This window comes from Anas acuta, chromosome 3 (genome assembly GCF_963932015.1).
Source record: "Anas acuta chromosome 3, bAnaAcu1.1, whole genome shotgun sequence".
Taxonomy (NCBI): domain Eukaryota; kingdom Metazoa; phylum Chordata; class Aves; order Anseriformes; family Anatidae; genus Anas; species Anas acuta.
In genome coordinates this window covers 55,022,445-55,046,383 of record NC_088981.1, presented here as the reverse complement: position 1 = coordinate 55,046,383, position 23,939 = coordinate 55,022,445, and the positions used below count along the sequence as shown (strand labels likewise).

The 23,939-nt window shown below is 39.6% G+C and overlaps 1 protein-coding gene across 6 annotated transcripts in view; it reads right to left on the bottom strand.

Annotated features, from left to right (window-relative positions):
- TULP4 (TUB like protein 4) overlaps nucleotides 1–23,939 on the bottom strand; it is a 155,726-nt gene that overhangs the window by 117,211 nt on the left and 14,576 nt on the right. For all 6 annotated transcript variants that reach the window (XM_068677203.1, XM_068677202.1, XM_068677200.1 and 3 more), the window contains one exon: nucleotides 8,109–10,399. In XM_068677203.1, the coding sequence (XP_068533304.1) occupies nucleotides 8,109–8,360 (252 nt within the window). In that variant the 5' untranslated portion in view covers nucleotides 8,361–10,399. The remainder of the gene's footprint in view (nucleotides 1–8,108; nucleotides 10,400–23,939) is intronic.

Sequence of the window (23,939 nt, the reverse complement as noted above, 5' to 3'; positions counted from 1 at the left end):
TGGAAATGCAATGAAATTTAAATAAATCCTATACAGGGTTGATGGCATTCCATGAGAAAAGAGCAATTCCTGCTTTAACATCTGTGATCAATGGGGTGTCTGCAGGCAAAAGTAGACTTGTTAAGATGACATACGTGAGAAAGCATTTATCTTATGCACTGCTAAACATAACTTATGCTAACTGCTCACTTTGTACAGTAAAGCAGTCTGTGCCAGTAATGTAACATCAAATGTTCCTCCATTTCATACACTTGCTTCAGTACTGGTCCACTTTGGTCATGAAGCATATTCCGGTAACTCACGCTGTAACCAGAACAAGAAGTGACAGGCACTTGCAAACTGCAGCCCTTCTTAGCCACTTAGTCCTCTGCATACTTTTAAGGTCCTTGTATTTCAAGGAACCACATTTTGAGCATCCAGTCTCAAAAGTAAATACAATTCCTCCCACAGCAACACATTTTATTAATTAACAAGGTATTTAACCTTATCACTTGAGTGCAGCAGCTGAAAGCACAGCTTCCTCCCAGAATACTTCTGAACTGAGGAGCAAGACGTTTCTGAGACTGGTTCTACTCCAACTACATCTCTGTTTCTCTCCCACACACACACAGGCAAGTGCACATATTTACCCAAGGTAGTGCTGATGTGCTGGCTGCAAATTTATTGGCAATTCTGTCTGTCCTTGACAGAACAGTTTCTTGCCATCTTATTTTACGCACATTCGAGCCAATGCAGTAATTAGGGCACTACTATCGTGTGACACAATTTTCCCCAGAAGTCAGATCTTCCCCTGCCTATGTTTTGCATTTTGTCACCTCATTTTACCCGGAGTTGCAGATTTATATACCTTACAACAGACTTACACTCTGCAGCTTCTACAAAAACTGCTTTCCTAGGGGCATGGGTTTTATTGGTTCTTGTGCCATGTGAACAGTTTCTTCTCCTCTGCAGCTGCTTAGTGAGAAATTTCCTTCTCAAATTCTGTTTCCCTTGTGAAGTTATCCTCACATCCAACAGCTTTGACTTTCTGCATTTTAATAATCTCTACCATTAATTCCTCATGAGGATTTTGACAGTGCTTGACGACTTAGAATATCATCTGGATTTATCCTGAGAAAGATGCTCTCTGCCTCCTCTGGCACATCAGTTTGTTCTCTCATTTTAGCCCAAGTCAAATTGCATCTTTTCGTACTGCTGCATCTGTATCACTTTCTGCCTGCCTTCAAGAGTTACGGTTTTTGATGTTACTCCACCAGTTTAGAACCAAAGGCTTTCACCTAGATTTACAGATGTCTGCTGTCTGCAGAGTGCTACCAAAAATGCCAAATGAGGCTCCACCAATGCACATCCTCCACCACCAACCTGGGAACCCTGCTGTTCATCAGGGTGCGTGGTTTAAGCTCCTTCCTGCTGGCACATCTCAAATAGCAACAAATCAACTGTAGTTTCGAGTTCTATTACAATCTGACTAGGCTAAACAAAGCTACAGTTTTCTTTGTCAATAACGTCATCTGTGTAAATTTAATTTCCTTAAAATGCAAAAAAAAAAAAAAATAAAATAAAATAAAAAGGGAAAAGAGGGAATATATGAATATGAAAATATGAAATAATTTTCCAATACACACATTTCTCAAATAAACCCAGAGCTGGACTGTCACAATTCTATACTGAAATCTTTGGACTACCAATTCCGTTTGAAAATTCACAAACATAAGATTTCTCAATTAAAATTATTGTTACTTCCTGTAAAATTTGTTAGACAAACAGATTACTTCTCTTCAAAGAAACTTGTAATGCAAAGAGAATACTGAATTCCCTCAGAAATTGTGCACGTGTTCATAAAAGACACTATCAGAGCAGAGATGCTGGTTGCCCAAGGACAAGTGCCTATTTTTTTTTTTTTTTTTGTCTACCCTACTACATTCTGTCTACACTTGACAAGCAATTACTTGGTGCTTTATGTTCAATTATATTGTGAAATGTTTATAGTTTGTAATGGGTGTCTTATCTGTTCAGACTATCTGTAATTTGATGAATTCCTCTGGGAACCGTTTAAAGCAAAGCAGTGTCCTTAATGACTATTATGGCTCAGAAATGTTATCATAAAATCTGATTTTGCCACTATTGAAATGCTCAGCAGATCCTGTACCTATACATACACAAGGCCTTCACAATTACATATTGAGTTGTGACTTTTATTAAGGTGCTCATATACCATGCTTAAACATCAACAGAGCAGTAATCTCACCTCTTTACCACACATATAGGGTTTCTCATCATCAACCTTAAAGAAAAGGCTATGAAATACTCTTTTTGCATGCCATGGAGCATATTTAAGCTCCATCAGAAGTTTGATTTAAAATTAATAATTTTAAAATACTGGTAAAGACTAAATAATCCTCTTAATAAAGAGGATTAAAATGTATTTTAGCTCTTTTAATGCTTGCAGTAAGAAATTAAAAGCACACAGCCTAAGCCCACACAGACAGTTCAGACAAAGTTGTAATAAAAGGAGCCTGCATAAAATTGCAGTGTTTGTCCTTTGTGCAAGTAAAGACTGAGAAAAGCCTAGCAAATACTAGTCACAAAGCAAAAAGTTAACAGAACCAACCCAGTCAGGCACAGGACCCGTTCTCCTGCAGGTCCCTTCTCACCCAAGCACCAATTCTGCCTCTCTCTGCAGCACTTTTTTTTTTTTTTTTGTGTGGCTACACCATTTGAGGACAGAGGAAGGGCATGGTTTGTAGACAGATTTCACAACTTTTATTGTATTAGCTAGCTGTGTTGTAAAAACCAGGCAAGCTTTCAGAAATACAAGCCCTTGTATGCCCAAAAGCATACCTTATTTTTCCAATTATACCAGCTTGCCTTAACAAAAATACAGTATTTCTGCCTGCACACCTTGTCCTGTCTTCTCTGTGCAGCGACAGGAAAGCAGGAGAGAAGATCTGCAGTACCACTGCAGTTTACATCAGCGTGTGCCTTGTACCACTGGGGCGCCTCTAGCCAAAAGGCATCATTACAGCATCTCTCTACCTCGTTCTACCTCAACATTTCTTAAGTGTTCACAAATGGCAGCTGTTCCAGACATGTCCGAGGACAGCGATTGATACGAGGTACCCATGCTGTCAACCCACAAGCCAACTCCTTTTCTTCTAGCCATAATAGAAATTACACTCTAGATCCAAATGCCAGTTACAATTAAAGTTTAAAAAAAAAATTAAAAAATTGCATTTTTCCCTATGTTCTTACCAGTAACATTACAAACTAATAAACACTGCTGAAAAGGTTCATTTGCTGTTTTCGGTTTTAATGCTTAAGGAAATAGTTTTAACTTAAGGAAAGAGCCTGTACCACCAGAATTGCTCTGAACATTTGCACGCAACCCGCAAAAGGTAGGCAGACTAAAGGAAAGCTTTCTTTGTAATACAGGAAAAGAGGATTTGTAACCTCCTTTCATTCTAAAACAAAACCAAACCAAGAACTGTCCAGAGACTTCCATAACAGAAGTAGTATGAGAAGCAGCATTTATTGAATATTTTTTGAAAGGGCCGTGTTCCTTTGAAAAGCTGTAACTAAAAATAATTCATTTGACAGCTCAGCTGAGATACATTTACATCCCTTTTCACTTCTAAATCCTGTGCTACACAAAACAGGGTGTTTTTTGTGTGTGTGTTTTTTTTTTTTTAGCTACAGTCATGCACTTGGACACTCCAAGCAAGTCAAATAAATGAGCACTTAACTTTATGTTTACAGTAAAAATTGTTATGCATACTTGCTAATGTATTCAGCATGTCACTTAATTCATTGCATCAGAATTTGTATATTCTTGCACTTCTTGGTAATGTTTCAGTCCAGCAATTAGCATACTGAATCTTACTAAATACATCAAAGATGACTTTTTAGTTCGCACAATGAAAAATATACACCTGCAAAACATTTTAAAATGCTAATAATTAAGAAACATCAAGTGCCATAGAACCATTAGCATCTTAATACACTAGACACAACAGAATCCATTAAAATAAATGCCTACAACAGCACCATCCAACCAATTTGATTTGCAGGCATCTTGCAAATCTTTCACTGGGAGAAAAAATCCCTGTAAAGCTAATTGATGTCTACTGAGGATAAGGTGTAGGGTGTTTTTTCTTCTAACCATCTTTCACAGACTTCCTCGGAAATATCTCCCTTGAGACCTCAGGATGGACCAGGTAGTATTATAAAAAAAACATTCAGCTTTCAGAACCTACTGGTCACACCAGATGAAACCCTGACCTTGCTAAAGTGACCCAGTATTTTGCATTTAATCTGTAATTTATTACAGAGACAAAAGTCATAATAGCAATGTGCTCAAGTACTTTTCTAACGCTGTTTCCCAATGCAGTCAAGAGAAGCCATGTCGGGTCAAAATCAGAGACTTCTACATTTCACTCCAACTCCTGCACAGCACTGTGTTTACACACGCAGGGACGGGGAACAAATATTTTAGGCCACCACACCTCAGCAGCTCCCTGGCTGCTTTGTGGGCACATCTCCCTGACTTCTAGCCTTTCTCCCAGGCTTAAGAAACCCCCAGACCAGCAACCTCCACCAGTCTCTTCTCAGAGGCCAAGGGAAATGCTCCAAAGCCAAACGGAACCGTGCACCTCCGTGGCCTTTCCTACCTGCTCCATCCACTGTGTGCCCCAAGACACGTCCTCTACCATGACCAGGGACAGGAGGTGCTCGCTCCTACTGCACATGAAACAGCCGCAGCTGCACGGCACACGTTTCCCCTTCCTTCTGCAGCACAGCTATTTCTGCCTCTGATACACATCAATTTTAATTGTTAGAATGTTTACCCTTACGTTAATGAGAATCAGGATTTTAAGTATTTTTTTTAAATAAAAGGAATCTGTCACAAAATGTGGTGTTTTCAGTTCCTGCCATAGAACAAATGGAATATGCTTATTTTTATCTTTTGTTCTCCCAAGAAACTACAGAAACATCAGGCTGTTAATTAAAAGTCATATAGCAGCCACTTCCTAGCTTCCAACTCTAATAACCAACCTTGAAGCAAATGAAAAAAAAAAAAAAAAAAACCCTGGCTCAAACTACCAAGCATTTCAGTGGCAATTACTGTCTGATGCGATGAATCATACAAATCCACCACTGCAACATGCCTGTCAGTAACTCAGTCCTGGGGATTCTTCATTCTCATTTGGTCTGATATGTCTGTACCAGCACGCCTTATAGCAAAACAGGAGCTGTGGACCAAAAGGTTTCAGTGAATCTTTTCATCAACCATAAAAACGTCACAAAAATATATGACCAGTACCCACCTTCACAACCTGCTTAAAAAACAGGCTCACGTTCTTGCCCCTAAGTAGCGTTGCTTTTACCTTTTCCAGATTTTCATCCTAAAACTGAAATACAATGTACTGCTCTGCCCACAGCATATTACTAATTATACCCCAAATGGAAAGCATTTAGCTTGTGTTTTCGCATCTCCTGCTTGTTCATTACAGCATTTGATTCTTTATAATTGAATGCATACTGATATTGAAGCAGCAACGCATGTCAGAAAAAGCAAAAAACAACAACAAAAAAAACCAACTTTGTTACACTAGCTTTATCCCAAAGAACAATATACAGACATGTAAATCATCATTTCTGAGAATGAGACAACACAATGCAATCCCACAAGTGGTCAGTGAAATACACAGGCACTTACACTTTTAAGTCAAAGACACCCTTTAGGGATGTTCTGTACAACGAATGTAACTTTAGTCGGACACATACACCGGGACATACTTGTAAAATTAGCATTTTTCATTCCATGAGGTGATGCACAAAAGACAAGGTTGCTGGTGGCTTCCTTTTTCAGACGAGAAGGGAAAAGAAAACCATGTACTACTACTCATGCAAACATCAGCAATAAGCACTGTTCAACATTTTATTTAAAGAATCTTTCAACAGATCGTTTCTTTAGAATACATCTTTCCTCCTGTAACTATCTTCTTAGAGGTAAATAGTGGAACGTACAAGAAGTACCAACCCTTGCATTTCAGTTTCTTTCCTAGGAAAACCAGTAGGATTATTGCATAAGAGACAGGACAACACTCAGTAAGCCTGGTGAGGAGTGTTTTATAACAAATCATCTCGCATTACTACACCAATGCCCAAAAAGTACCACAACAGGAAAATCTGACAGCAGCCACAGACTCTCCACAAAGCTAGTTGCTCTAAAAGCCACTTCCCTTCTTCCTTAAGTAGCACACATTTTCGACACCACCATAGCAGCCTTGTTACAGAGAAGTGAATTAGCGGTCTCTAGTCTGGTCATTCATACATTTGCTGCCACCAGGAAGATTGTTTACAGAAACACGACCCTTTTTATTTATAAGAAGCTTGACTCAGCACAACTGAAGAGCCCAAATCAAAAAAAAATAAATCATACAGAACATTTTCATTCCATTTGAGATTCTTGTGTTAATCACTGAGGGGAAAGGATGCACAAACAGCACAGCTCAATCCACAGAGCAATGATGCTGCGACCCAGAAAGAGAATCTCATGGCCGGCCGCATAAGCAAGGCAAAACTAGCCCAAACCAAAGGGCAGCATGCACATCAGCATCTTTTTCACTTAACTGGCACATACTTAAGCCTGCCCTTGTATTTTAATGTTCTGCAACAAGACTTTACACTCTCATAAACAGCACTTCCCCTGTTGTTTCCAATACACATATTATGCAAAAGCAGAACAATATGTGTCCAGTTCACAGAACAGTTGAGAAGAAGAAAATAAGGACAAATGAAAAGTGATCTTTGCATCTCACATTTCAAAAACAAAATCAAATCTGCAACTGAAAGTTCTATTGAGAACTCAAGGTGGCCCAAAGCAGACTACTAGATTAAAACACTTCTCTCTTCAGGAAGAGGCACCTGCAAGTTTTTTTTGATTGTATTCCATACAAATACGTACATGAATCTGTCTCTCACCTATAAACATAATCTATATAACATACAATACACTCCAGCCTATACATACCTATGTACAAAATGTGTGGAAGTAGTTATTTAAGACTAAATAATTACCCCTCAGTCTTTTTTTCCTTAAAAACAGGATCTTCATTGCTATTAACAGAAGAACCAAACCCATCCACCCCTCAACCTTAGGTGCTGGTTATTTCGAAAGGGCAGGATGTATTACAGTCAACAAATAAGTAGCACAAAAGACAAGAAAAAGAGCATTGCATCTTTGGTTTTAACTTCAGAATATATGATGTCATTCCTCCTGCAGATTTAGGAGCAAAGCTTTGATACAGTCAAATTCTTTTCAAAGAGCACATCCAATGCAAACATAGCTTAACTAAAACGCAGGGTTAACACAGCAAGAAAAAGAATCCTTACACCTGCCCTTAACAGTCTGTACACTACTGGGCATCCTTGATGCTTCCCTTGCAGCATTATGCAGAGAAACAGACAGGTGCCTGGAAGACAATAAAGCACTGCTGGAATAGCAGCTTCTACTGACAGATTTATCCCTTTCAGAAAAATACACGTAAGAGGTTTTGCATCATTGTAATCAGGACAATGCCTTGCATCCTGAAGTTACAGTATGTTACTGTAGGGCACCTTGTCACTTTTCTGGTATGTCCCATTCGTTCCATTTACTAACAAGCTGAAGTTTTCCTGCAGGTGACAGATACCATGACACTGCCGCCTGCTGCAGGACAGCCTGGTATGCAGTTTCTGAAAACTGGCAGGCTTTATCTCAGCTCCTCTCTCACTCCTCTGCCTTTCCATTAGTCTTCGAAGCCAGACTTTAATGTTATGCAAAAGCAGTCAGCTATCACAGTTTTTAATGCTCTTAAATGCATTTGTTGAATTTGCCTGGAAATTGGGCAAACTCCAGACCTGCTTCCAAAGAACATCCTCACCATAAGCCGCAAGCTTCTCAATCTATCAAAAAAAGCCTCCAAACACATTTGGATTAGTCCTGAGCCTCCTGCATACACCTCGCTACCAGGTTACAAGCAGAAATGCTCTACAAGAATTCCTGCTATCATTTCCAAAGCCAGCTCCAAACTCGATCATTAAATCGTAACACACGGTTTGCTTACCTCGCTGTTGTGGCCCCTCAAATTGAAGTTGATTCTCTGAGGGGTGTTCCGGTCCCTCCTGCAATGGCTGGAAGTAAAAGTGACGCCTACAACTCCTCTGCCATTGCCAGTTGCCAACCAGCCTTCCTCATAGTACCGCCTCCTGCACACGGGCTTCTCCTTCTCACTTTTGGGAACTCTCCCTTTCCAGGAGAGGCAGAGGATGTTGGAATCGCTGCAAAGAACAGGCCCATGTTCCACTGCTGCAAACATGCTTTTTAAATATTTTATTTTTTGACATAAGAAAGTAATGTGTCTAGTGCACAAAATTTAAATCAACTTTTTTTTTTTTATTGATAGGACTGACCTGGGATAGATCATTGAAAGGGAGGAGGATGGGGTCAGTGTTTATAAATATCCACCAAATGCATAGTGAAAAATTCCTCTATAAAAGATGATGGCAGTTGGCTAAGAAAAAGTAACGCTTAAAAAAAAATTCAGGTTCATTTTTGTTTTTGAGTCTGTAGAGTGAGGGTGCACTTATCCTTTGGAGAAACAGCTACTTCATAAGAGGCGCTCAAGAAATGGTTAAGTCATCTTTTTGCTCAACTTGATATAATCTTTATACAGCCTGAGATTCCAGTTTAGCGTAATGCAATTCCAGAGACAAAGAGTTGCAAATGTGTAGGTTTCAAGTAACTTAAGGCTTTTAAGATTTCCTCCAGTCAGATTTTCTTCAAAAGTTCGGTTGCAGAAATTTAAACACACGCACATACATATATATGTATATATATGACATTCATCTTTTCCAAGCTGCCCTCTGGCATATCTTTTCCATCTGATGTATTTCTGCTGCTAAAGCTGAAAGAGATTGCATAAAGGGAAAAAAAGGCACACAAACCGTGCGAAACAACAGACCCAAACTTGTGCAGGCACTGGTGTGCCAGGCCAGATGTGAAATCCCTCTTGGTACTGAACTGCTCGTTGGACTCAAAAGTTTTTGCAATCCAAAGCCAATCCAATTTTCATTGCAGCACTTTTTTTCCACCAGAGACCCAACACAGCCTGAACCGTTTATCACGCTATCTTGCCTGCTTTCCCACTTTTTGCTGCCACACACGAATGAAAAAGAAACCCCCTCTTCATTTACAGTGGAATCAAAAACGCTCTAAAGCTTTTAGCTTTCAAAGCAGGTAAGTTTGCCTCAGGTGAACCGTGAAGTTGTCTCTCCTCCAAAACAGGCTAAAACGTCAAGCTCGTTTTCCTTTACTTTTCCCTTTTTTCTGCTACAAGCAATCACAGACTTCTCATCCTACTGTAAAAAACAAATGCCAGAATTAAAGCACATCAAGTAAGCACTCTTTCAAGATCTTCTAAAATTCAAGGAAGGAAGAAATATAATCATCTAAAAAAGAAAGAGAAGCAGCATTAAAAATCTGACTTCCTGGTTTCACTATTTCTCTAGGTATTTTCCTTGCTTGTTTGATCGGATCTTTCCTTCTTGATGCTTGTCTACAGCACAGATTCATAGTTCCAGACACAACATTTGCAGCTGTACAAGAAGGAAACATATGAAGTATTCCAATCGTTTTATTTGAGTAACATTTATGAGCTCAATCAATTAGTATTTATACCACACTAAGTGAAAAGAGGAAAAAGGAGAGGGAGAAAGAATATGCAAGGCGATGACCTGGTTAACTCAAGAAGGATGACGAGGTTTGCTCAGTTCAATGCCCAGACTTGTCCCATAGTTCCTCAACTTACTTACTTCCAGTCATCATTACTCAACATGTGGTCACGATTTATTAGTCCATTCACAAACTACTGAGGCCAAAGCAAAATGTGCCAAAGATCATACATGATTCCTCTGCAATAACAAAATCAGTTTCCTCTGCCCTTGGTATTCTTCTGTTTCCCTCACAGTTATTGATTTAGATTGTGGAGGTATTTATTAGGCCTTTTCTGTGTGGAGTGTGTTTTTTCTTCCTCTTCTTGCAAACTTTTTTCACCCGTGAAGACCATGGGGAAAGCTGAACATTACTGGCAGGTGTCTTTCCTTGGGTTACCGATTCCTGTGCTGGAAAGGTGCTCCATCTGGTTCTTAAATTAATTTTCATCAATTGCAAAGCTCTCAGGAATATGCAAGAGTAAGTCTATGTGATGACAAGGACATGTGCGTTTTCATGTACATGCAGTACACACCAGCTCAATCAATCCGGTACTCAGAGCTGCATCTGCCTTCTCAGCTTAGCTGCAGTAATCTTGTAAGATGCCCGACATTCAAAGCTTGAAATCCTTGTGTTCTTCCAACTCTGAAAGACAAGGCAAACACACAAGAAAAAAATGAAAAAATAAGAAAATAAGCCACAAAACTTTGATTACTGTCACAGTAGTTCCTGTATCTCTAAGAGTTACATTTAAGGATTGTATATAGGGCTCCTATAAAATATCAACGTTGTATATAGATACATGTAATATTTGGACACACAGTACAATATTTTCTTTTTCACAATTGATATGTATAACTAATGAAATGTATCCAGGAAGGATACATTAGGAAAAAAAAACATTGGCCACAGTCACTGGGGAAAACTCTTAGGAAATGATTGCAACTTTGTGGGGCAAGGGTTGGGAAGGGAGGTGACAGCGGCAGGACAGACACAGAGTTAGATCCCAAGAGACAAAACCAGGCTCACAGACTGGCTGGGACCTCTGGAGGCCATCTGGTCCAACCCTCTGCTCAAGCAGGGCCACCCAGAGCAGGCTGCCCAGGACCACATCCAGGCAGCTTTTGAAGATTTCCAGGAAATTCTGTAACATCTGTAACGTGTCCAGAAGTTTTGTAACATCTCTGAACAACTTGTGCCAGTGTTTGATAACCCTACCCTCACAGTAAGTGCCTCCAATGTTCAGGGGAAACCTCCTGTGCTCCAGCTGGTGGTGCATACTGCCTCTTATCCCAGCACTGGGCACCACCAAAAAGAGCCCAGCTCCATCCTCATTGCACCTTTCCTTCAGGTATTTATAGATATGGATTAGATCCCCCTCAAGACTTCTCCTCCTGCCTGAACAGCCCTGGCCCTCTCAGCCCTTTATCATATAAGAGATGCTCCAAACCACAAGGAAGTGTGTTAAACTTAACAGTCTCGAATAAAGCAGTCATCTGTCTATTACTGCTTTCAGGAAGTCTAACGTGCTACAAAATTAAAGTCTAGATGTTCGAATAAATACAGATAGACTTTAAAGACTACTCAAATCCTACGTAATTCTCTATTTGAAAAAGCGGAAAAAAATACCCCAGTTCTGTTTATATGTAAAGCATATAACTAGTGTAGAAGAGATCAAACAAAAGGGTGTCTGGGATACTCCAGAGATATATCTGAAGTGCAGATGAACAGTTATCATATCTATACGGATGCTGCTGAAGAGAACTCATTTAAATTAAGAATTGCATTTGTCACATTCATTTGAACTGTAAAAATGGTCTTCTCTATACTATATACAACACTGCATTAATCTCACCTTTTGAATAACTACTTTTTTTTAGTTTAGCATAGATGTACCAATAATAATTTTTTAAAATAGATCCGGATAGATAGGTAGATAACAAGGCAAGGCCATACGATGGTTTACAAAATAATTTGGCTAGCATACTTCCCAGGAAAACTATCCATGAGGTTTGGCTAGTCATTTCAAAATTACAACTGAGATTTAAAAATCGTAATTGTTACCTTTTTTTTTCCTCATCATACCACGATGAGGATGTAAGAAATACCATTTCGATTTCCCAGATCTGCAGCGCTTTTCAATTGCGCTCCAAAGTTCAGAGAACAGAAAATTCAAGAAAAAAAATATCAGAACACAGTAGTCTGAAGAAAAAACGCATTTATCCTATAAACAAACTTGATCCTGTATCTGGAAAAGCAGAGCTATTACTTCCATACCCACTGGCATCTTCCTAATGAAAGATTTGCATTCAGGAGTAAGCATTTTGTAATAGCAGCATCTATATTATGATGCAAACTTTATTCTACAGAGAAGCGACAACACTTTTTATTAAAAAGTCTCTGAAACACCAGTAAGAGCAGTAAGAGTTAAGTAAACAGAAATGTTTGAACCGTGAAAACACCGTAACTTTGAGCGGATTTTAAAATACAACTGTAGGTCCAGTGGCTTTGCACAACCTCTGTATGCAATCCCTGTCCTCAATCACTGCGTAGAAAATCAGCAAGTTTGAGAAAAGGACCCTTCTACATCATGGCCAGCAGACTTCTCTCATCTAAGTCTCATTTGCAATCACTTTCATGATTAGAGAAACCGAAGTATTCTCTTCTTAAAATACTGTTATCTGCATCAGGAAAGCTGGACGGGGGAAATGACAAAATCTAACTACAAAATGAACAAACTCAGCTATTATTCAAATACCTTTCTTTCAAGGTATACTTTTCTCCTGCCTACAAGACAGGACGTTTGTTTAAATCAGTGAGGGTCAACACTTCCTTTATGTTGCATTTGAATTCAGCAGGAGAATTAAAAAAAAAAAAAACTGCTAAGGCAGTAGCATTAAGTACAGAAAAGATAAGCCAAATCTAGATTACATAAATACATTAAGGTTTAATTCTTTCTATTCCCCTCTTCTTCATTTCCACCCACTCGGTAATTCCTAAGAAATAAGCTAATTAAAATATTTAAATGCTTGTCTTCCCCCAAGAAGATCAGTATCTGATTTAGACACACACACCCCTTCTCTTTTGCCATCACAGCAGTCCCACAGTCCTGCTCTGTTCCACTAGTTCAAAGCAAGCTTTTTGCCTTCTTCTTCCCCACAATAAAACACAAATTAATGGTTACTACCTCTGTTGCAAGGCATGTGGAAGAAATGACAATAAGAAGTATTACATAAGAGCTAGCTGTTGCTTGCGTAATCTTACCACTAGTAAGAATTCAGGTTGGGCTTCCCATATAAAGAGAACTTAGTTTTTCAGATTAAATGTTCCAACTAAATTTCCAATTGTAGGTTTTTATAACCAGGCTTTATGCAACTATTCTTTCAGGGCAGGGAAGGGACCAACCCTGGAAGTTCACTAGATCCTGAAGAATTCTTTTATTTTTTAACTGTTAAGTTATTTCTAGCACTAGTCAGACACTAAATATCAAGAAATTGCAGTAACGTACTTTTACTATCACTTAAAGGGCAGATTAAAATTTCTGTTCTGGGAGATGCTACTTGAAACCATTCTTCAATACTGCTTTGAGTCTCAGCCCACTGATGTAAAACATTTCTTAGGCAGAGATACCTAATGAGACAAAAACATATTAGGCCTGCAACACCAGGAAAAGAAAAAAAGGATCCACAATCATTTAATTCAATTTTGCTTTGCCAATATAGCTTTTCTTCAATGTAAAACCAGCAACAAGTTATGTTCCCACACTATGGGAATGAATTCAGATATTAATTTAAGTTAAAAATAATAAAAAATTATTAACAGTGGCTCTCATATTTCAGTGTCAATATTTAACTCATCATTTTTACCTCCTAAGTGCTTCTGTTAACTTATATAAAGTGCAAGTGTTAAGCCAGTTAGACAACCAGAAAAAATATTTGCTTGTTCTCATGCATCTTTCATTGAGGTGTCTCTCTTTTGTTGACAGAAAGAAGTCACGCACAGCCAAGTGTACCAATACTGCAGCAAGCTCCTCAGCATTTTATGTTTATTGAAAACCTCACTCTTTGCAGCTTCAGAGCAGAGTATCTGAAGGTGACAATATAAGGAGACTGGTAAAAGAAGGAAAGCAGAGAAGGCAAATCCAGGTAAGTAAGTACACAACATTTCTAAATTATCTTTAACACAAAAAAAACCAGCACAACAGGCTGCATTTTTAAGATTCTGACCACCCAGCAGTCTTATGGAAAGAACTGTAAGCTACAGAGTCTTTGAAAAGTGAAAAGTCAGGCTACCAGATTTCAGGCTTTTTCAGCCTGACCAAATTTCCTTCCTGTCAAACTTGCATGAGGTCAAAGGAAACAAAGTTTTCCCTCCCCTTGCAGACTAAGATGGGAAAAGATATACATCAGAATCCATAAAGATGGCAAGACACTGAGAAAATGGGGAAAAAATAAAATTAAAAAAAGGGAGATGACAAAACTGTATTTTGGTTTGAAGGATCAAACCACAAATGGTTCTGCACAAGCTGATGGCAGATGATCCCACTAGCTATCAAACAGCGACTGTGGGATTAACCTTCAAGGTTACTGCTGAACACAGTACTACACAAGTGGCACTTCTGATAGTGCAGTCATTCTATTACAGGCCATACACTTCAGAGCTGAGAGATGGCCAGCTGACACACTTGGTTGTTTACGTAGCCCAACTTACAAAGGAAAATAAATTAAGAAATCCTATCTAACAGGAATAAGAACTATTTAACAAATTGAACTACCTGGTTGCTACAAGGCTGAAGTACATGGAAGGAAAAATAACTGGTTTTGGGGTAAGGTTTTTTTCCTACTAAAAAAGAGCCAATTCCATAGGGATAAAGTGTAATTTTGAACTGAGTAACTACTGATTTTCCTTTTCTTTCACTCATCTCCCCTAATTATCCTTATCTATCCATATCTGAAATGAAGATTCACCTTTCATTGCACTATAAGCCATTGATGTTCTGTATTTCTTTCATATTATGTAACATACAATTTGGAGGACATTTCTAAACATATACCAATAAGGCTGTAAAATGGTCTTCACTCCTAGATAGAGGAAGAGAGAAGAAAAGTCAGATAATGTTTAATGTTTGTTCTGTATGCTCTTAAATGGTTTTCTCTCCACAGCTTTCATGCCTGGGTAATTCTAGATGTCCCTCCCCTGCTCCAAGACAGCTGCGCGGGCAGGGCAGGACAGGCAGCCACGCTAACGGGAGATGTGAGGAGGTCTGTAACCCCACCAGAGCTGCACAGAAACACATCCGCAGCAAAGGTGCAACGCCAGGCACTGTGATCCTAACTGCCAGTCCATTAATACAGACGCTGCACTGTCAGTTATACACTGTGACGTACTGTTAAGCAAATAAAAGAGATGGAAAAACGTATTTGTTGGCAGATGGAGAGAAATGAAGCTTGTATTAGCGGCTGCTCAGCAGACATTCATCGTGAATACTGACAGAACTGACTTCAATGCAATGTTCTGACACACAACCACCTCCTCCACCAAGTAAAAACATTAATAGCTGATCATAGCTGCTGTGCTGAATGACCTTCTGGGCTTCTTTTAACAGGGAAGGCAGCAACATTTGTACACTGTATACATTTCTAAAAGGGGAAGACCTTTTCTCAGGCACAGCTGTCTTATATGAAGGATAAGGGCAACATTTGTATTTTCTCTAGAACTATTAAATACGTCTCCCTTTTGCTACTTGATGCTACACCATCTGACTCAATGGGGGTTGCACCAAAAATACACTTAGGAAGAACAAGCAAGAAAAAATTAAAAATGCCTTCAGGAAAAATACTTCCAAGAAAAACACCAAGGGTTCTTAAGCAAACTGTTAGAAGCTAATAATTGGCAGTTGCCAAATTTACACGTTCTCCAAAAGGCGGGGGCCTGAAGACATGAAAGACAGTGAATTATTAAAACCCGGCCTCTGGAGGAAGTGAGGTAGACAAGCAGCTATGTTGCTCATGAGAACTTGAAAGAGATAAAGGCACTGCAAAACTGTCTCACCCCAGCCAAAAGTTAGATATTTGAACTAAACAGAAACTACTAAAAGATATAAGAGAGATAATACTTAGCCTTTTGTTTTTAATCACTTACTTTAGCCGATTAACTATTATACCTATTTTTGAAAGGCCTGCTGCAAGTCCATTTGATCTGTTACTGGTCAAACGCTCCCAGCTGCAAGAAGCTGAAGACATTTCTTCTCCTCACCACTTCTTTCTCAACCCCCACATCCCCATGCCCTCATTTATGCCAGGACAATCATTCAAGGTGCTGCAGCGTGAACTACATCAGGGAAAGGATCTAATTCAAAGGCTCAGATGTGAAGTTTCACAACAGCTTAACCAACAGAAATCTGCTTTGCTGGATTCAGTCCCACTCTCCCCTTCCCTTGTGACAACCCAGGCCCCTGCAGTCTCTCCTCACAGAGGTGCTAGCACCCTCCCAACCAAACAGTTCAGCAAGCTGAGCTAGCCAAATATACATCCTCCTAAAACAGCAACTGACTTCCACCTGGATCAGTGCCTTCAATCAACTGACCACACACATGCAGCAGCATCCTCCTGATGCAAGATCAGGGTGGGAGGTAGAGTCCACAGTGGCCTACATGGCTCACTTTGAGCTGTACTTAAGCACTTTTCCTTTTTTGTTTCAAGCTGAATCAACCCCCAACACAGTCCCAGCACAGTCCTACATTCAGCTGCACTGGTAAAATTGTGAAGGTGCAGCCATACGGCAGAAGGGAGAAACAGAGAAAAGGAGAACTTGCAACGGGTATCGCCAGTTGGATGCTTTCTAGGATAAAATTTGGGCACAGAGGGTTTCTAAACTCATGCATTAGCCTCAGAAGAATAGAAATCTGTATCTGTATCAAGGGATGAATTTGAGATGGCCACCAAAACGTCCTGGAGCAAAGGCCAGGACATACGTCTCACCTTTGAATAACCTGAGGTGGGCTGAAACACTTCAGATGTTGAAAGAGCTGTTTCAAATGTACCAATGAAGCATATTACCCTTTTAAAGAAAATGGAGATTTACACCACTGAAGCACACATTTAAAATCTTTAGAGCCAAATAGAGATGTAAAGTGTGACCAAGAAATTCCCTTCACTTCCAAGTGTGAATCATCTCTCTCAAAAAAGGGCCAAAATCTTCACAGCAGAGAACACTTACACAATGTGTACTGCAGAGGACGATCATTTAAAAAGTGAAAACAACTGTCTTGTTAATGACATTCAAAAAATCTTCACCAGAGCCCCATTTCCACTGAACTGACTACTCTGACCTTGCCTGTAATTACAGAGCACTTTCTTTCCCTGAGGAACTCTCTGCAGCCTGCAAACATCCCTTGAGCCTGCAGCAGTTCTGTGTAGTTCCTAATTATCTCCAATATCTGCCCACAGGCTCTCTTAGCACTTTCTTATGAACATACGTTGAAGTTTTGCTATCCTCCCCCAAAATCCCAATACACCTTAGTATGTGACACTTGCATTGCAACCCTGGAAATAAATAATAAAAAAACAGGAGGGGGAGGTGACCGAAGGAAACAACAGGAGCCACCAGTTTTTAAAACTCAGAAGAGCCACATAAAGTAGATTTCTGTTGGACAGCAAGACGTGTTTCAGTCAGAAATTTTTTAAACAGTGGGTTTCTACTTAACGTGGTGTGGAGCAGTCCAAGTGCAGCACGTTGCAGCAGGGAGGGAGCTCCGGGTGATGCTGCGAGCTGAATCACAGGCATGAGGCCGACCGTGGGTACCAGCTTCCCACCGCACAGCCCCTTGCTGCTCCACTTGAGCTGTGAAGCAAGGCACTTCCCACAGAGTGGGATGGATTTTTATTTTTTTTTAAATACAAGATCAGAGGAACAGTTCTCAAGGAGTTCAGATTTCTCAGTCTTTGGGTGGGGTAATCAAGAACTTCGTTCTAGTCTTAACTGTCCCTCAAATGTGCCATAACTGAACATTTCAGCCTGCGTTGGAGGACTTGCATCCTTCTCACAACCACTGCTTGGTGGCCTAGATGCAGAGGACCTCCTTCAAAGTCCCTACCATCACATAAGAGATCCAAAGTTAAGGAACAACTTTGTCTCCTCCCCTTAACTGCCCCCTTCTGTTTCCATTCCACATTTTCTCCTCAGGGTTCTGGAAGCTTATGCAACGGGCTCTGGGTTAAAAGAATATCACATCATGAAGACAGACTCAAAGACTGGTTGCCTTGTAGCAAACCCGAGAAGTGAGTCTCTGAAGAGGCCTTTGTAAAAGCAGGGAGCTTTACATGAGTGCTTGCAACACAGCAAAGACTTGAGTACAGAAGTGAGTTGTCACGCTAGCAAGGCTTGGAGGGCATCAGATTAGCTGTGCACATATGTGCCCAGGGAGGTGAATGATGGTTTTGAAGTGCTTTGTCTACATTAATATGCCAAGTGTTGACTGGTCACCTCTACAAATGGAGGCGAGGAGGCCAGCAAGAAGCAGGCATCCTCTCTCTATGCACAGGAATACTCTCCCGGGTATCTGCCAGAAAGGGAGATCCACACCTACGTAAATTGGCACAGCAGTCCTGTGTCCAAGTGTTTTTACAACTGTGAAGACCTTTACAGAGTGATTCTCTCTTCATCCTGGCCAAGTGCTCCTGTTAGACTTATGGAAGATTTAGGTACATGGCAGTATGCTACAACTGCAAAGAGCTCTATCATTCAAAATGATATCAAATGTGTTACATTAGCACAGATGAAGATGAACAAAGATGTCCAGAAACTCTGGAAAAGCATGTTCAAGTTATTTTTAAAAGAAATTCTAAAAAAATTCACTTAAATGCTGTCATTGTAAAAAAGAGACTATTTCAATTTTCTTTATAAAACTATTTTAGAATTAAGTTAAAATTTAGTCGGGATGCCAATTCTTCCCATTCAGCTTTGTCAATCTGCAAATAAGCAAGCCTTTGACAGGTATAATTTTTAATATAAAATTTATTCATTCAAAGTTCATAGAATCATAGAATATCCTGAGTTGGAAGGGACCCTTAAGGATCATCAAGTCCAACTCTTGACACCGCACAGGTCTACCCAAGTTCAGACCATGTGACTAAGTGCACAGTCCAATCTCTTCTTAAATTCAGTCAGGCTCGGTGCAGTGACCACTTCCCTGGGGAGCCTGTTCCAGTGTGCAACCACCCTCTCTGTGAAGAACCCCTTCCTGATGTCCAGCCTAAACTTCCCCTGCCTCAGCTTAACTCCGTTCCCGTGGGTCCTTTCGCTGGTGGTAATGGAGAAAAGGTCTCCTGCCTCTCGACACCCCCTTATGAGGAAGTTGTAGACTGCGATGAGGTCTCCCCTCAGCCTCCTCTTCTCCAGGCTGAACAGGCCCAGTGCCCTCAGCCGTTCCTCGTACGTCTTCCCCTCCAGGCCTTTCACCATCTTCGTAGCCCTCCTCTGGACACTCTCCAACAGTTTCATGTCCTTTTTATACTGTGGTGCCCAGAACTGCACACAGTACTCGAGGTGAGGCCGCACCAGCGCAGAGTAGAGCGGGACAATCACCTCCCTTGACCTACTAGCGATGCCGTGCTTGATGCACCCCAGGACACGGTTGGCCCTCCTGGCTGCCAGGGCACACTGCTGGCTCATATTCAACTTGCTGTCTACCACGACCCCCAGATCCCTGTCTTCTAGGCTGCTCTCCAGCATCTCATCGCCCAGTCTGTACGTGCAGCCAGGGTTTCCCCGTCCCAGGTGCAGGACCCGGCACTTGCTCTTATTGAACTTCATGCGGTTGGCGATCGCCCAGCTCTCCAACCTATCCAGATCCCTCTGCAAGGCCTTTCCACCCTCAACAGAGTCCACAACTCCTCCAAGTTTGGTGTCATCAGCAAACTTGCTCAAAATGCCTTCTATTCCTACATCCAGATCGTTTATAAAAATATTGAAAAGTACCGGCCCTAAAATGGAGCCTTGAGGGACCCCACTGGTGACTTGTATTGATATATCCATTTCTTAACATGTTAGCATCCCAAGACATTCCAACCTCATATAATTCATAACTACAACCATCAGATAGTGCTTGCTTCTATTTATAATCTCAAAGTTATAGAAAATATTCTTTGGAACAAACGGATTTCATCAAGAAAGAAATGTTGTAGATAGATTTATTTTTTTTTTTAAGTAAAAGTAATATTCTCACTGCTTTATAACTAGTCCTTTAATTCATTTTCACTTGTTTTCCTTGGGAAGTTATATAAACACAGTAACTGCCAACTTCTTGGATCCAATTATTTCTCTTCTTCTACACAACACTCTCAATACTTTTCATTATCTTCACCTAATCTACACTAGTGAGATTTTCTGGTGAAGCCCAGCTTCAGAATCTATGAAGTATAAAAATCGAACGGAAAGATTCATCATAGCAGCTAAATCTACAGCTTCCAGACATTATTTGTTTTGCCCTTTTCTCTGTTTGAACATAATAAATTCCTTAGGATTCCATCACATTTAGAAATTCTACCCAAAAGTAGCAATTAGGAAAAGAAAAGGAATCTGAGGTTACTTCATAAATAATTTTGACTTGAAAACATTATATGTCAGATGGCTTTAAGATTTCTTTCTATGCCTAGAATTACTAGATACTTGTAGTTATTTTCCTATTTTGTGAATACTTGACAAAATGGCTCCACATCTGTATAAAAACATAATATTTACTATATTCAATTATATTTCTGTATGTCTATAATTAAAGGGTGAAAAGCAGAACACCCAGAGGGAAAAAATAAAAATAAACTAGTAACACACAATCCACCCTGACCGTTCCCACTACGAAACTCCACATCTGTAGCGTAGGCTCCTTTTCTATGTTGAAAAGTCTGCTTGCAAACTGCTCAAGGAAAATGCTGCTGCTTTTTCTGGTAAGCAGCTTGGCAAAGTAACATCTTAATCTCACAGTGTCAGTGGTCCCCTTGAGCTCACAAAGTCTATTAAAACAAATTACATGAAAACATCTTCAGGAGTTCAATTCTACAGCTTAAGAGGATCAGTATATTCAAGCTTCTTCTGAGACTGAGGGAACATAAGATGGTATACTACTTCAGTATCTAATGCTGTTATGACACCATAATACTTTCTCCATTAACTATGTATTATCCACAGACCATAGAATAATAGGAGGCTAGTTGGAAAAAAACTACATGCTTTTTTGTTATCTTTACTAACTAGACTGCAACAAAGTCTATGCCACAGCATCTCTTTGAAACAGCCATTACATTTGATCTCCAGTAGACAGATGCACAAAACAAAAAGGGCAGACAAAAATATGCAATACAGTATTTCATAAAGCTGACGCACAGGTTCTGAAATTAGATACCCCAAAATGACATTTCGGGGAACTTCTACCCCAACAACAAAAATGCCATTATTTTCCACTTACTGTTCTACGGAATGACAGCATGAAACAAGGCTGATGAGCAGAAATTACCGTGTCAGAATACAAAAGTTGTATTCCTAAAAGAATGAAAAATAAATAAATATGGGAAAAAATCTAGTTACTTGGTGGTTCTAAAACCTCAAATAATATTTGATACAGGTGATGACTTCATTGATTAAAACCACAAAAAAATAGAAAAAGAAAAAACTGTTATACTTTGCACAGAATCAACAATCATTTGTTTGCCTGAAATCAGCCTACCTTTCTAAAGCAATGTAATAAAAAGATATTACACTTAAATACCTACCCTCTCTTGCTTATAGCAATAGACCATCACAGCAACAATGGTACTACCGCCACTGCAATTTCCCCATGCATCCATACTGCAATGCTTTTCTCTGGTACATGGAAATGTTTGTGTGGCTGGCCAAAGTAGAACATGGAAAGACTACTAGGAGCATCTGAGAGAAGAAGGAAGAGTAACCAACTCAGTGTTCCCTGAATGAGCTTTTCAGTGCATTAGTAACTGCAAAATCGTAGAAGAATATAAGGAAACAGCATATTCCAAAAATATGAGCTATACCTTTATTAACTAACGTGAATAGCAAAAGGATAAGTGTTCCGCTATGTTTTTCAACATTTTTCAAAGCAAATCCCTAAAGGTAATTATCATATAGGAACAAATAATTTTACAAATTAATACACCTGACAGATTCATAGTTTGTAAGTTTTATCTTCCACATATTCCCCACATTGTAACTACAACAGTAATCCACCCTAAATGTATCACAAAGAATAGCAGAAAACAATTTAATGACGGATAACCACAAAAAAAAAAAAGACAACTATTCTAATCTTCCCTGTCCACTCACAACATCCTTAAGGAAATAAAACTCAAAGGATCCCAACACATATACAATATTAAAGGGGCCAGCTTAACACAAACTATTTCTCTTTCTCTTGCTCTTAAGAATGATCAATGTGTAGAACAAGGATTAAACTCTTTGGAAACAGGAAAGAAATTTTGGAGAGATATTCCACTCTTGGTTTTCCAGGACAGCTATGAGTGGTCCACAACGCCTATCTGGTCCATTTGAGTCTCTTGCATATATGAAATATTTTTGTTATTTCTACTGAATGTGTATTTCTAATGTAAGTAACAGCATTAACAACATTTGTGGATTTTTTTTTAAAGGGAAAATATCATTAAAATGATAACATCATATCCAGTCCATCAGATTTCTTTGCAGTTGATATTAGCAACTGAAGCCTTGTAACTGATGGAAGCAAAAAAAAAAAAAAAAAAACACACACTAGAGAGCTAATACTATCACCCCACGTCCTCTGTTGATTAAAGTTTGAGAAACTAAAGCTCACATGTGGAAAATGCTACTGCATATGTTAAATTGATATTTCCATGACTCTTACCGCACCCACTGACGTGGGTTTTTATAAAAGTAACGCACAAGCTTTAGTTTCCACTTCTATGCATAGAGATTTTCATTTCAGATGAAGTCCGTCTTACAGAGAGCAATAGGAATGGTAAAATGAAGGTAGACATCACTAGATTACAGACCAACGTGCTGGAGCAACGCTGAGCTGCAGGGATCTGATTACAAGCAGCATCCCCTGCTAGGCAGCCAGTCTCCCATGGGGACAGGGAGCACATACATTGGGATGCTCTACACTAAAGCAGCGTTTGTTTCCTACACAAAGCCTTACAGATGTCACAGGATTACTGCTGCTCAGTGCTTCCACATTTAAATTTATCAGAATTTTTAAGCAGAGTGCAGCACAGCACTTACAGTTTCATAACATTCCCCTCATACAACGTGTTCTGTGACTCTTGGATCTGCTGCTCTCCTCGCAAGAGCCAAAAGGCAAGTACAAAGAACAGCTCTGGGTGGATAGCGAATATTTTTCATTACTGCTTCTCAGAACTGTGCCCAAATTGGCCATAACTCTAGCAGACTTAAAGCAAACTCAAGTCTATCTTCTGTAAGCCCTCATGCAGTTGCAAATAAGATCAGGATACACACAGGTCAGCTCTGTTCAACATTTGTTGGTTTATTTGCTCTGAAGCAGAGCTAGAAATAACTGAAGCCTTATCAATTTTCAAAGGAAGCTTCTATAATTACATTGGTATGCCCTATGGAAACACTACTGGGTTTCTCATAGCAACCCTCAATGATTCAAGCAGCTAGCCCTGCTCTTCCCACAGCATTATTAATACTAGGAGCGCTTCACCCTTCTCCAGCAGCAGCAGAACAACTTTCTTTAAAAAAAATATTTCTCCGTCTCTATGTCAGGGCACTAGACATTTGCTCTGAGAGCAAATAAGGCCTTACTATTATCTTTAATTACGATTTTTCACAGCACTTCACAACAAAGTGACAGAATGCTGGCTTTTTAATTCTTAGTTTATTTTATTGCAGCACTTTAATTACACTCAAACAGCTCACTTTTTCACATTCTCCCATTATTTTTAAATAAAATGTTCTCCTAAATACGCAAAGTTCTGTAACATTTTCAGAACTATTTCATTTAAATTTGGCACTGACATCTATTAATATTTCCTATCTTTTGGAATCCACCAGTTTACAGATGTTGAAGTTCCTCCTCCTTAAGTGACTACACAGCTGACATGGGACAGCAGAATTGCTATTATCTATGGTAACTCAGTATCTTTGTAATATCTCTTAAGGAATATTTCTTCACAGCAAAATA